At 44.3% G+C, this 13948-nt stretch overlaps 1 protein-coding gene across 1 annotated transcript in view; it reads left to right on the forward strand.

The window, feature by feature from the left end:
* LOC129832129 (stAR-related lipid transfer protein 13-like) overlaps window positions 1-13948 on the forward strand; it is a 133592-nt gene that overhangs the window by 13124 nt on the left and 106520 nt on the right. The window contains exon 5 of the mRNA XM_055895916.1: window positions 1550-1720. Coding sequence (XP_055751891.1) covers window positions 1550-1720 — 171 coding nt within the window. The remainder of the gene's footprint in view (window positions 1-1549; window positions 1721-13948) is intronic.

Genomic DNA, 13948 nt, shown 5'->3' on the forward strand with positions numbered 1-13948 from the left:
CACCCCACGCAGACAACAGGTCAGTCACATGCACACCCTGCACCGCACGCAGACAACAGGTCAGTCACACGCACACCCTGCACCACACGCAGACAACAGGTCAGTCTCACACACACCCTGCACCTCACGCAGACAACAGGTCAGTCTCACACACACCCTGCACCTCACGCAGACAACAGGTCAGTCTCACACACACCCTGCACCTTACCCGGACAACAGGTCAGTCACACGCACACCCTGCACCTCACGCAGACAACAGGTCAGTCACACACACCCTGCACCGCACGCAGACAGACAGCAGGTGACATGACCATGTTAATTGAAATGCGAGCCATGTACTGAGCAGTGGTACATATGGGAAATGTATACATTCTTCTGCAACCTATCATGATGCCACATGCTTTTTCATGCTCTCTGCTGTCTATAATCAATTTACTGAGCTTTGTGAAGAGGAAATCCCGATGGATTATTGTTATAGTCATTCAACAGGTGTCTAACAGGACTATAAGTCCATGCTGCTATATAATGTACTGTACATTACACATACATTCACCTAGCTAAGCCCCTGACCCAGACAGAGAGAAGACTAGACTCAGGATCAGTCCCAAATGGCACCCTATTCCCTTTATAGTGCACTACTCTTGACCAAAGCCCTATGGGTGCCATTTGGGACGCATGCCTCAGAAGCTTGTAGGTCTGGGAAGGACTGTTCCGTCATAAGCTTTAGGATAACTGTGATATGTGTTGATATACATACATTTTGTTGTCATACAGTGGAAGCTGTCTTTCTGGAACACTATGGCCATTGTCAGGCTGTATTTGATTTCGCTTCTATGACTGCTGCTGGCGTCCATTTTATGATGTGAGAGGAGGGAGTTGACTGTTAGAAAAGCTGGTATAGTATGTAGTGTGTCTAGCAGTAGTCTGGCCAGGGTGGTGGGCCAGGCGGGGCGCAGACAGACAGCCAGATGTTGTTACCGGGACCTTGTAGCTCTGGTCCTACATAAGACTCCTCTCATGGAGGCTTACATCATGACATACCCCAGCAGTCAGTTAACAGAGGGCAACAACAGACAGAAAGAAGCCTGTATGGTTCTGTATGTGATCAGCACAGAGGTCTTGTTGTGTGGGTAGAGGAGGTTGTTTGTATGATTGAGCATGTTAGGAATGGTTACAGAGTGGTTTGCAGAGGGGCACATGCCTGCAGGCATCAAATCAACAGCCATAACACACATTCACTGAGACAGCTTTAACTAACAGCCAGCCGCTGGTGGAGGAGATCACACGACGTCTTTACTAGGGGGAGTTGACAAGGTCCTTTGTCCTTTCAAAGGACGATTAACACATGATACAGGCTGCCTTGTCACTATCTGTTACTGTCTATCCAATAGAACTGGAACTGAAGACTGCGTTCCCTGCCGACAGACAGACAGACAGACAGACAGACAGACAGACAGACAGACAGACAGACAGACAGACAGACAGACAGACAGACAGACAGACAGACAGGGATCCAGTGTTCACGGTTGTTGTTGTGCTGTTATTGCAGTATGGAGCTGTGTCTGGGACGGCAGTAAACCAATCTCTTAACGAGGAGGACAGTACACTGCTGCAGCGAGGGGAACCAGATACAGGAGAATGTCCCAGACAGGACCAACACAAGACCTTGGCCCCTCGTAGCTCAGCCGAAGGAACCAGAGTCAGGACCAAGAAGACAGTCGTAAGTTCCTTTCAGTCTCCCTCCTCCTCTCGACTCCTGCGTGCTCTGTGCCTGTCTGTCTGGGTCTGGGTGAAACCATGTGGTGTAGATATCATCAGATAACTCTCACTTTATATACAGTGCCTTCAGAAAGTATTCATACTCCTTGACTTATTTCACATTTTGTTGTGTTACAGCCTGAATTCAAAATAGATAACATAGATGTTTTTCCCACCCACATACACACAATAGCCGATAATGACAAAGTCAAAATATGTAAAAACAATTGTTTGCAGATCTATATAAAAAAAGTATTCACATACGCATTTACACACACTAAGTCAATACATGTTTGAATCACCTTTGGCATTGATTACAGCTGTGAATCTTTCTGGGTAAGTTTCTAAGAGCTTTCCACAACTGGATTGTACTATATTTGCATATTATAATTTTTTTAATTCTTCAAGTTTTGTCAGGTTGGTTGTTGATCATTGATGGAAAGTCATTTCCAAGTCTTGCCATAGATTTTCAAGCAGACTTAAGTCAAAACTGTAACTAGGCCACATTGAATATTCAATGCCATCTTGGTAAGCAACTCCAGTGTATATTTGGCCTTGTCTTTTAGGTTTTGTCCTGCTGAAAGGTGAATTTGTCTCCCAGTGTATGTTGGAAAGCAGACTGAACCAGGTTTTCCTCAAGGATTTTGCCTGTGCTTATCTCTATTTCCGTTTATTTTTGTCCTAAAAAAACTCCCTTGCCGATGACAAGCATACCCATAACATGATGCACCCACCACCATGCTTGCAAATATAAAGAGTGGTACTCAGTGATGTGTTGTGTTGGATTTGCCCCAAACATAACACTTTGTATTCAGGACATAAAGTGAATTTCTTTGCCACATTTTTTGCAGTTTTACTTTCGTGTCTTACTATGTAAAGGTTAAATAAGATAAAAATATTACAAACAGGATGCATGTTTTGTAATATTTGTATTCTGTGGATGCTTCCTCCTTTTAATTTTGTCATTGAGGTTAATATTGTGGAGTAACTACAGTACAATGTTGTTGATCCATCCTCAATTTTCTCCTTTCACAGCCATTAAACTCTGTAACTGCTTGAAAATTCACCATTGGCCTCATGGTGAAATCTCTGAGTGGTTTCCTTACTCTCTGGCAACTGAGTTAGGAAGGACACCTGTATCTTTGTAGTGACTGGGTGTATTGATAGACCATACAAAATGTAATTAATAACTTCACCATGCTCAATAGGTGGCCTTCTTTGCGAGGCATTGGAAAACCTCCCTGGTCTTTGTGGTTAAAACTGTGTTTGAAATTTAACAGCGGAACCTTACAGATAATTGTATGTGTGGGATACAGAGATGGGGTAGTCATTCAAATATCAATCATGCTAAACACCATTATTGCACACAGAGTGAGTCCATGCAAGTTACTATGTGACTTGTTAAGCACATTTTTAGTTCTGAACTTATTTAGGCTTGGAATAACAAAGGGGTTGAATACTTATTCACTCAAGACATTTCAGCTTTACATTTTTTATGAATTTGTAAAAAGTTATACAAAAATAATTCTGCTTTGACATTATGGGGTATTATGTGTAGGCCAGTGACACAAAATCTAAATTGAATAGATTGTATATTCAGGCTACCTTCAGCTAGCTACTGAAAGATAGACTTTCTCTCTACTAATGTAAACAACATTTCTCTTATTAGCTGGGAAATGTAATTCATGAACTAAGGATGGCAGCAAGAATTAATGTTTTAAGTGATATACTGTATGTCTTTTTGTCCAGATGGGATGGGATAGGGCAGTATTCAGTGTGATGGCGATTGCGTCATCTGTGGACCTGTTGGGGCGGTATGCAAACTGGGTGGCCGGTAAGGTGGCGGTGATATGATCCTTGACTAGCCTCTCAAATCACATCATGATGACAGAAGTGAGTGCTACGGGGCGGTAGTCATTTAGTTAAGTTATCTTTGCCTTCTTGGGTACTGGAACAATGGTAGCCATCTTGAAGCATGTGGGGACAACAGAATGTGATAGGGAGCGATTGAATATGTCTGTAAACACACCAGCCAGCTGATCTGCGCATTCACAGAGTTCAAGTAACAGACACATCTCAACATCAACTGTTCAAAGGAGACTGCGTGAATCAGACCTTCATGGTCGAATTGCTGCAAACAAACCACTACTAAAGGACACCAATAATAAGAAGAGACTTGCTTGGGCCAAGAGACAAAAGCAATTGACATTAGACTGGTGGAAATCTGCCCGTTGGTCTTATGAGTCCAAATTTGAGATTTTGGGTTCCAACCGCCTTGTCTTTGTGAGACGCAGAGTAGGTGAACAGATGATCTCCGCATGTGTGGTTCCCACAGTGAAGCATGGAGGAGGAAGTGTGATGGTGTGTGGGTGCTTTGCTGGTGACACTGTAGGTGATATATTTAGAATTCACACTTATCATGGCTACCACAGCATTCTGCAGCGATACGCCATCCCATCTGGTTTGCTCTTAGTCGGCCTATCATTTGTTTTTCAACAAGACAATGACCCAACACACCTCCAGGCTAATTTGACCAAGAAGGAGAGTGATGGAGTGCTGCATCAGATGACCTAGCCTCCACAATCATCCGACCTCAACCCAATTGAGATGGTTTGGGATGAGTTGGAACGCAGAGTGAAGGAAAAGCAGCCAACAAGTGCTCAACATATGTGGGAACTCTTTCAAGACTGTTGGAAAAGCATTCCTGGTGAAGCTGTTTGAGACGCGTAGCACTCACGTCTGTAGCCAAGAAGTGCTTTGAAAGGCTGGTCATGGTTCACATCAACACCATTATCCCAGAAACCCTAGACCCACTCCAATTTGCATACCGCCCCAACAGATCCACAGATGATGCAATCTCTATTGCACTCAACACTGCCATTTCCCACCTGGACACAAGGAACACCTACGTGAGAATGCTATTCATTGACTACAGCTCAGCGTTCAACACCATAGTACCCTCTAAGCTCATCACTAAGCTATGGGCCCTGGGACTAAACACCTCCCTCTGCAACTGGATCATGGACTTCCTGACGGGCCATCCCCAAGTGGTAAGGGTAGGAAACAACACATCTGCCACGCTGATCCTCAACACAGGGGCCCCTCAGTGGTGCATGCTCAGTCCCCCTCTGTACTCCCTGTTCACCCATGACTGCATGGCCAGGCAGGACTCCAACACCATCATCAAGTTTGCCAACGACACAACAGTGGTAGAGATGATCACCAACAACGATGAGACAGCCTATAGGGAGGAGGCCATAGACCTGGCCGTGTGGTGCCAGGACAACAACCTCTCCCTCAACGTGATCAAGACAAAGGAGATGATTGTGGACTACAGGAAAAGGAGGACCGAGCACGCCCCCATTCTCATCGACGGGGCTGTAGTGGAGCAGGTTGAGAGCTTCAGGTTCCTTGGTGTCCACATCACCAACAAATTACACCCTATTCTCTATATTGTGCAAAAGTTTTTTGACCAAAAAAAGTGCACTATATAGGGAATAGGGTGCCATTAGGAATGCATAGGAATGTTTGGAGTCATTGTTTAAACGCCTCACAAACCCGGATCCGGGATCCCCCCCATCAAAAAAGCTGACTAGCATAGCCTAGCCTAAAGCCACAGGGATATCATATAATAAAATGTTCATGAAATCACAAGTCCAAGACACCAAATGAAAAATACACATCTTGTGAATTCAGCCATCATTTCTGATTTTTAAAATGTTTTACAGGGAAGACACAATATGTAAATCTATTAGCTAACCACGTTAGCAAAAGACACCACTTTTTTACTCCACCATTTTTTTACTCCATCAGTAGCTATCACAAATTCGACCAAATAAAGATATAAATAGCCACTAACCAAGAAACAACTTCATCAGATGACAGTCTGATAACATATTTATTGTATAGCATATGTTTTGTTAGAAAAATGTGCATATTTCAGGTATAAATCATAGTTTACCATTGCAGCCACCATCACAACTCTCACCAAAGCGACTAGAATAACTACAGAGACCATCGTGTATTAGCTAATTACTCATCATAAAACATTTCTTAAAAATACACAGCGTACAGCAAATGAAAGACACAGATCTTGTGAATCCAGACAATATTTCAGATTTTCTAAGTGTTTTACAGCGAAAACACAATATAGCGTTATATTAGCTTACCACAATAGCAAACATCACAACAGCATTGATTCAAGCCAAAAATAGCGATAACGTATAAACCACCAAAATATATTAATTTTTTCACTAACCTTCTCAGAATTCTTCTGATGACCGTCCTATAACACCATATTACACAATGCATATAGAGTTTGTTCGAAAATGTGCATATTTAGCGGCACAAATCGTGGTTATACAATGTGATTAGTGGCCAAAACTTCAAGCAATCTGTCCGGCGCCATCTTGGAGAGGCACCTATTCTAATCGAAAACTATTCATAAACTTGACTAAAAAATACAAGTTGGACAGCAAATGAAAGACAAATTAGTTCTTAATGCAATCGCTGTGTTACATTTTTAAAATTAACGTTACTTCAGCATACAGCGTGCGCTAAAGCGAGACCGCACCGAAATTCATGGCGGAATTATTATTTGACATTTGTCAACATAAATACGAATTAACAACATAAAGATTGCTTACTATTTGCCGAGCTTCCATCAGAATCTTGGGCAAGGTGTCCTTTCTCCAGAACAATCGTCTTTTGGTTGAAAGATGTCCTCTTCTCATGTGGAAATAGCAGCTAACGATAGCCACCCACTGGAGAGGTGTCCAACTCGTGAAAGCGCATCACAAAGAAATCCAGGAAAATCGCAATAAACTGATATAAACTGCTATAAGTCGGTTTAAATTAACTACCTTATGATGTCTTTAACAACTATAACGAATAAAAACATGACCGGAGTTACAGAACTGCTAAAACGAAAGCTTTGCAAGAGGCCATTGTGATGTCCCTGATGCGCCAGGCGCCCCGTTGAAAAGAACGGTACTTCCGTTCCACGGTCTTATATAGGGCCCCAGATTGCGCAATCCACTCCATTCAAATTCTCCCCGCTTACTGACATCTAGAGGAAGGCGTATGCAGTGCATGTAGCCCGATGGCTTACATGGGTACTTATAAACTGACCTCAGAACAGGGACCTCGATTTCTGAAATCTCACTCCCTGACAGGAAATGTGCTGCAGAATGAGTTCTGTTTCACTCAGAGAAATAATTCAAACAGTTTTAGAAACTAGAGAGTGTTTTCTATCCAATAGTAATAATAATATGCATATTGTACGAGCAAGAATTGAGTACGAGGCAGTTTAATTTGGGAACGAATTTTTACAAAGTCGAAATGGCGCCCCCCTAGTGTCAAGAAGTTTTAACAGGACGTTGTTATGGAAGTTCCCCCTGACCTTGCCTGTCTCTAGGTTAGGGTCACAATTTTTCGGTTGGTTTCAACATGATGTAATGGGCCCTATGTGTAGCTGGTGTAGAGAGTCAGGCGCAGGACAGCAGATATGAGTAATCAACGTACTTTTACTCAAAATGTCAAATATACAAAGTAACAAATACACGCACACCATGACTGGCTGGTCTACTGGTTTACTAATCTACTGGTCTACTGGCTGGTCTACTGGTTTACTAATATACTGGTCTACTGGCTGGTCTACTGGTCTACTGGCTGGTCTACTGGCTGGTCTACTAGTTTACTAATCTACTGGTCTACTGGCTGGCCTACTCGTTTACTAATCTACTGGTCTACTGGCTGATCTACTGGCCTACTGGCTGGTCTACTGACTGGTCTACTGGCTGGTCTACTGGTCTAATGGCTGGTCTACTGGTTTACTAATCTACTGGTCTACTGGTCTACTTGCTGGTCTACTGGTCTACTGGCTGGTCAACTGGTCTACTCACTGGTCAACTGGTCTACTGGTCTACTGTCTGGTCTACTGGTCTACTGGCTGGTCTACTGGTCTACTGATCTACTAGTCTACTGACTGGTTTACTGGTCTACTGGTCTACTGGCTGGTCAACTGGTCTACTGACTGGTCAACTGGTCTACTGGTCTACTGGCTGGTCTACTGGTCTACTCACTGGTCAACTGGTCTACTGGTCTACTGTCTGGTCTACTGGTCTACTGGCTGGTCTACTGGTCTACTGATCTACTAGTCTACTGACTGGTTTACTGGTCTACTGGTCTACTGGCTGGTCAACTGGTCTACTGACTGGTCAACTGGTCTACTGGTCTACTGGCTGGTCTACTGGTCTACTGGCTGGTCTACTGGCTGGTCTACTGGCTGGTCTACTGGTCTAATGGCTGGTCTACGGTTTACTAATCTACTGGTCTACTGGTCTACTGGCTGGTCTACTGGTCTACTGGCTGGTCAACTGGTCTACTCACTGGTCAACTGGTCTACTGGTCTACTGTCTGGTCTACTGGTCTACTGGCTGGTCTACTGGTCTACTGATCTACTAGTCTACTGACTGGTTTACTGGTCTACTGGCCTACTGGCTGGTCAACTGGTCTACTGGTCTACTGGCTGGTCTACTGGTCTACAAGTCTACTGGCTGGTCTACTGGTCTACAAGTCTACTGGCTGGTGTACTGGTCTACTGATCTTCTAGTCTACTGGCTGGTCTACTGGTCTACTGGTCTACTAGTCTACTAGTCTACTGGCTGGTCTACTGGTCTACTGGCTGGTCTACTGGCTGGCCTACTGGTCTACTGGCTGGTCTACTGGTCTACTGGCTGGTCTACAGGCTGGTCTACTGGCTGGTCTACTGGTCGGTCTACTGGTCTACTGGCTGGCCTACTGGCTGATCTACTGGCCTAATGGCTGGTCTACTGGTCTACTGGCTGATCGACTGGCCTACTGGCTGGTCTACTGGTCTACTGGCTGATCTACTGGCCTACTGGCTGGTCTACTGGTCTACAAGTCTACTGGCTGGTGTACTGGTCTACTGATCTATTAGTCTACTGGCTGGTCTACTGGTCTACTGATCTACTAGTCTACTGGCTGGTCTACTGGTCTACTGGCTGGTCTACTGGCTGGCCTACTGGTCTACTGGCTGGTCTACTGGTCTACTGGCTGGTCTACAGGCTGGTCTACTGGCTGGTCTACTGGTCTACTGGTCTACTGGCTGGTCTACTGGTCTACTGGCTGGCCTACTGGCTGATCTACTGGCCTACTGGCTGGTCTACTGGCTGATCTACTGGCCTACTGGCTGGTCTACTGATCTACTGCTCTACTGGTCTACTGGCTGGTCTACTGGTCTACTGGTCTACTGGCTGGTCTACTGGTCTACTGGTTTACTGGTCTACTGACTGGTCTACTGGTCTACTGGTCTACTGGCTGGTCTACTGGTCTACTGGCTGGCCTACTGGCTGATCTACTGGCCTACTGGCTGGTCACTGGTCTACTGGCTGATCTACTGGCCTACTGGCTGGTCTACTGATCTACTGGCTGATCTACAAGTCTACTGGCTGGTGTACTGGTCTATTGGTCTACTGGTCTACTGGCTGGTCTACTGGTCTACTGGTTTACTGGTCTACTGGCTGGTCTACTGGTCTACTGGTCTACTGGTCTACTGGCTGGTCTACTGGCCTACTGGCCCACTGGCTGATCTACTGAGACCACATCTGACCAAGGAGCTGAGCAGACGCCCAATGATCTCTTTTTATCCCTTATTTTTTCTTAGACTCAGAGTAAAACTAGGGTTATTTTCCCAGGGACATAGAGTGTAGGTCTGAGGTTTTATTTTACAACCGAGACAACTATCGGAATGTTGTGGAGAGAGATGGATTCAGTCCTGTGAGTTCAGCCCATAGTTACGTGTTATGAGTTAGGGGTTGTGGATCATGGCTACGCCTTGGCGTAGAGGCCTAGAGGAAGTCTCTGGAGATAAGCCACAGAAGAGTAATGGCCGTTGAGAGACCTCATCCATCCTACCCTGCCCTGAGCTATGATGAGAGGCCTGGATCGTTACATATAGCTGCGTCCCACATGAAAACTCATTCCCAATATAATGCGTTATATTTGAGTTGGGCCCATTGGGCTCTAACCAAAAGTAGTGGACTATCTAGGGAATAGGGTGCCATTTTGGATGCAGCCATATACAACTATAGGTCTGGTTATATAATATCAGGCATGGGTTTGGGGGTGCTCTGTCTTTCTCTGTGAACAAATGTGATTCGGGTTAGTCGCGCATGCCGATGAAACACAATGAATGATTGGTGGGGTAACCTCAGACTTCACTCTGTGGGGTTGGGTGTGTTCAGGACTGTCAAATCCATCCCAAATGCAACCCTATTCCCTGTATAGTGCACTACTTCTGCCATTTTGGATGAATCATGACAGACAACAGGGCTCTGTGTTGGGTTGAGAGTGTACTCTACATAGACCACAGGGCTCTGTGTTGGGTTGAGAGTGTACTCTACATAGACCACAGGGCTCTGTGTTGGGTTGAGAATGTACTCTACATACACCACAGGGCTCTGTGTTGGGTTGAGACTGTACTCTATATAGACCACAGGGCTCTGTGTTGGGTTGAGAATGTACTCTACATAGACCACAGGGCTCTGTGTTGGGTTGAGAATGTACTCTACATAGACCACAGGGCTCTGTGTTGGGTTGAGACTGTACTCTATATAGACCACAGGGCTCTGTGTTGGGTTGAGAATGTACTCTACATAGACCACAGGGCTCTGTGTTGGGTTGAGAGTGTACTCTACATAGACCACAGGGGAGAAGGGGGGGGAGTTGAGAAACGCAAGAAAAAGTCAAACACAAACGTCAACGTTGTTCTTTGGGGATGTAAAGAAATGCATGATGGGGATTATGTAATTCCTTACAGATCTCGTGTGAACTTTGTACAGCCTCCCATTGCCAGCTACAATGTATAGCAGCATCTCAGAGAGTACTATTAGAAGCATGGACATGTCCCATAGCCTGTTAGGAATGTTTTCCACTTGTTTTGTCTGAACTAGTTGATTTATTTAGTCACTGCAGTAGACAGGTAGACCAGACCAGTTATCAGTCACCAAAGACCAGACATGTCAGTCCATATAAAAATCTTGGTTGTTGTAGCAGAGGTAGCTTCCTGATAGGGCTGTGTCTTCTTCTGTGTCTTGTCACCTGACCCCTGACCTCTAACCCATAACCCGACGTGGTGATTGCTCAAAACTGAAGCGGTGTGGTATAACCATAGAGATAGAGGACTCTAGAGCCCAAAGGCCTGTTTTAGCTTGAGCAGTGCTATTGAGGACTTTCAACATTTTGAAGGCGTTATCTGGGAGAGACTTCCTAGGGGTTAAGGAAGGATCACATAATTCCATACAGGTTACCTGGAGGGATCAGCCAATGCATTATAGTCACGAGGAAACATTCCATTACTGCAGGTGTCAGTAAATAGCCAACCTTGGCATCATATATGTTCAAACAACACTCTCCAGGTGGCAGTGTGCACCCTTTGTTTGTTTGCCAACTCATAGTAGAAGAAAATCTACTACTTCAAAATGGAGATGGCCTCAATGGTGCGATGCCCATTCTTTCACAGATGCCATAATGGGACATATCCAATCATGCAATGTCTATCTAAGTCCATGGGTTTAACTAAACCAGTGAAGAGGAAAATGGAAGGACACTAACAGGACTTTATCCGGGCTGTCGAGAGACAGAAATAAGTCTAGGACAGTCTTTGAAGCCCTTTGAGTAAAAGACAGACTGGTATCTCCATTGGGGCCATTCAGTCAGTTCAAGTAGGCTAATTTTAATCACAGCTTTATTTGTAGTAGTGGGTCAGAGCCTGTTATTAGATCTATTATGTTAACGCACGTCAGTTTAGAGTTTAGACAGCCCCATGGGCCCGGGTCAAAAGTAGTGCACTATATAGTGAATAGGGTGCCATTTGGGATGCATACCCTAGTTTCCTCTGTCTGCAGAATAAGATGAGATGCTTGGTTAGAGCAGAGAGTTGAGAAAGACACTGTCAGCATTGCTTCTGTTCTCCAACACTATGACTGAAGAGGACAGAAATGTAATAATACAATTCGACCCTGTTATGCTGAATCTCACAGTCAATAAGCAGGATACTTCGGTAACAACATCAGGCCCTTCACCTCATAGTGTTCTGCCTGAGACCGAATAATGTCTCTATGTCTCCACCTGTTAACCACCTCACTCCTCTGCTGTTGGACAGAGGCTACTATTTGTAATATATGTGTTTCCTCATACTGTAGGCTGTTCTACCATGGGTACATCCCAAATAGCACCCTATTCCTTATATAGTGCACTATTCCGGCTGTGGCAAAAATCCTATTCAGCCACCCATGGCGCTGCACAACCAACAGCTGACCTCTAATATCACAATATATTTTCTCTGGAGACACACGAGCCTATATACAGTTGAAGTCGGAAGTTTACATTCACTTAGGTTGGAGTCATTAAAACTCGTTTTTCAACCACTCCACAATTTTCTTGTTAATTAACAAACTCTAGGTTTGGCAAGTCGGTTAGGAAATCTACTTTGTGCATGACACAAGTAATTTTTCCAACAATTGTTTACAGACAGATTATTTCACTTATAATTCACTGTATCACAATTCCAGTGGGTCAGAAGTTTACATACACTAAGTTGACTGTGCCTTTAAACAGCTTGGAAAATTCCAGAAAATGATGTCATGGCTTTAGAAGCTTCTGATAGGCTATTTGACATCATTTGAGTCAATTGGAGGTGTACCTGTGGATGTATTTCAAGGCATACCTTCAATCTCAGTGCCTCTTTGCTTGACATCGTGGAAAAATCAAAAGAAATCAGCCAAAAATTGTAGACCTCCACAAGTCTGGTTCATCCTTGGGAGCAATTTTCAAATGCCTGAAGGCACCACGTTCATCTGTACAAACAATAGTACACAAGTATAAACACCATGGGACCACACAGCCATTATACCGCTGAGGAAGGAGACGCGTTCTGTCTCCTAGAGATGAACGTACTTTGGTGCGAAAAGTGCAAATCAATTCCAGAACAACAGCAAAGGACCTTGTGAAGATGCCGGAGGAAACAGCTACAAAAGTATCTATATCCACAGTAAAACGAGTTCTATATCGACATAACCTGAAAGGCCGCTCAGCAAGGATAAAGCCACTGCTCCAAAACCGCCATAAAAAAGCCAGACTACAGTTTGCAACTGCACATGGGTACAAAGATTCTACTTTTTGGAGGAATGTCATCTGGTCTGATGAAACAAAAATAGAACTGTTTGGCCATTATGACCGTCACTATGTTTGGAGGAAAAAGGGGGAGGCTTGCAAGCCGAAGAACACATCCCAACCGTGAAGCACGGGGGTGGCAGAAGGATGTTGTGGTGGTGCTTTGCTGCAGGAGGATCTGGTGCACTTTACAAAATGGATGGCATCATGAGGATGGAAAATTATGTGGATAGATTGAAACAACATCTCAAGACATCAGTCAGGAAGTTAAAGCTTGGTCGCAAATGGGTCTTCCAAATGGACAATGACCCCAAGCACACTTCCAAAGTTGTGGCAAAAACAAAGTTAAGGTATTGGAGTGGCCATCACAAAGCCCTGATCTCAATCCTATAGAACATTTTGTGGCAAAACTGAAAAAGTGTGTGCGAGCAAGGAGGCCTACAAATCTGACCCAGTTACACCAGCTCTGTCAGGAGGAATGGACCAAAATTCACCCAACATTTTGTGGGTAGCTTGTGGAAGGTTACCCGAAACGTTTGACCCAAGTTAAACAATTTAAAGGAAATACTACCAAATACTAATTGAGTGTATGTACACTTCTGACCCACTGTAAATACTATTATTCTGACATTTCACATTCTTAAAATAGTGATGATCCTAACTGACCTAAGACAGGGAATTTTTACTAGGATTAAATGTCAGGAGTTGTGAAAAACTGAGTTTAAATGTATTTGGCTAAGGTGTATGTAAACTTCCAACTTCAACTATACATATGACGAGTTTCCACTAAGGATTTACCCAGGTGTTTTACCCCCAAAGACTCAGACGTCTGTTTCTGTCTATGTGGACCGGCACCTGTGTCTCACTGGGCCATGGCTCCGGTGGACCTGCCATGACTTGGAGCCAAGCCCAGGCCACTGGTACTTTTCAATGCGTATTTACATAACAAAAACTAACGGTGAACTTTAGCACCTTCCCACAAAGAAACTGTCTT

Source organism: Salvelinus fontinalis, chromosome 33, assembly GCF_029448725.1.
Source record: "Salvelinus fontinalis isolate EN_2023a chromosome 33, ASM2944872v1, whole genome shotgun sequence".
NCBI classification, from domain to species: domain Eukaryota; kingdom Metazoa; phylum Chordata; class Actinopteri; order Salmoniformes; family Salmonidae; genus Salvelinus; species Salvelinus fontinalis.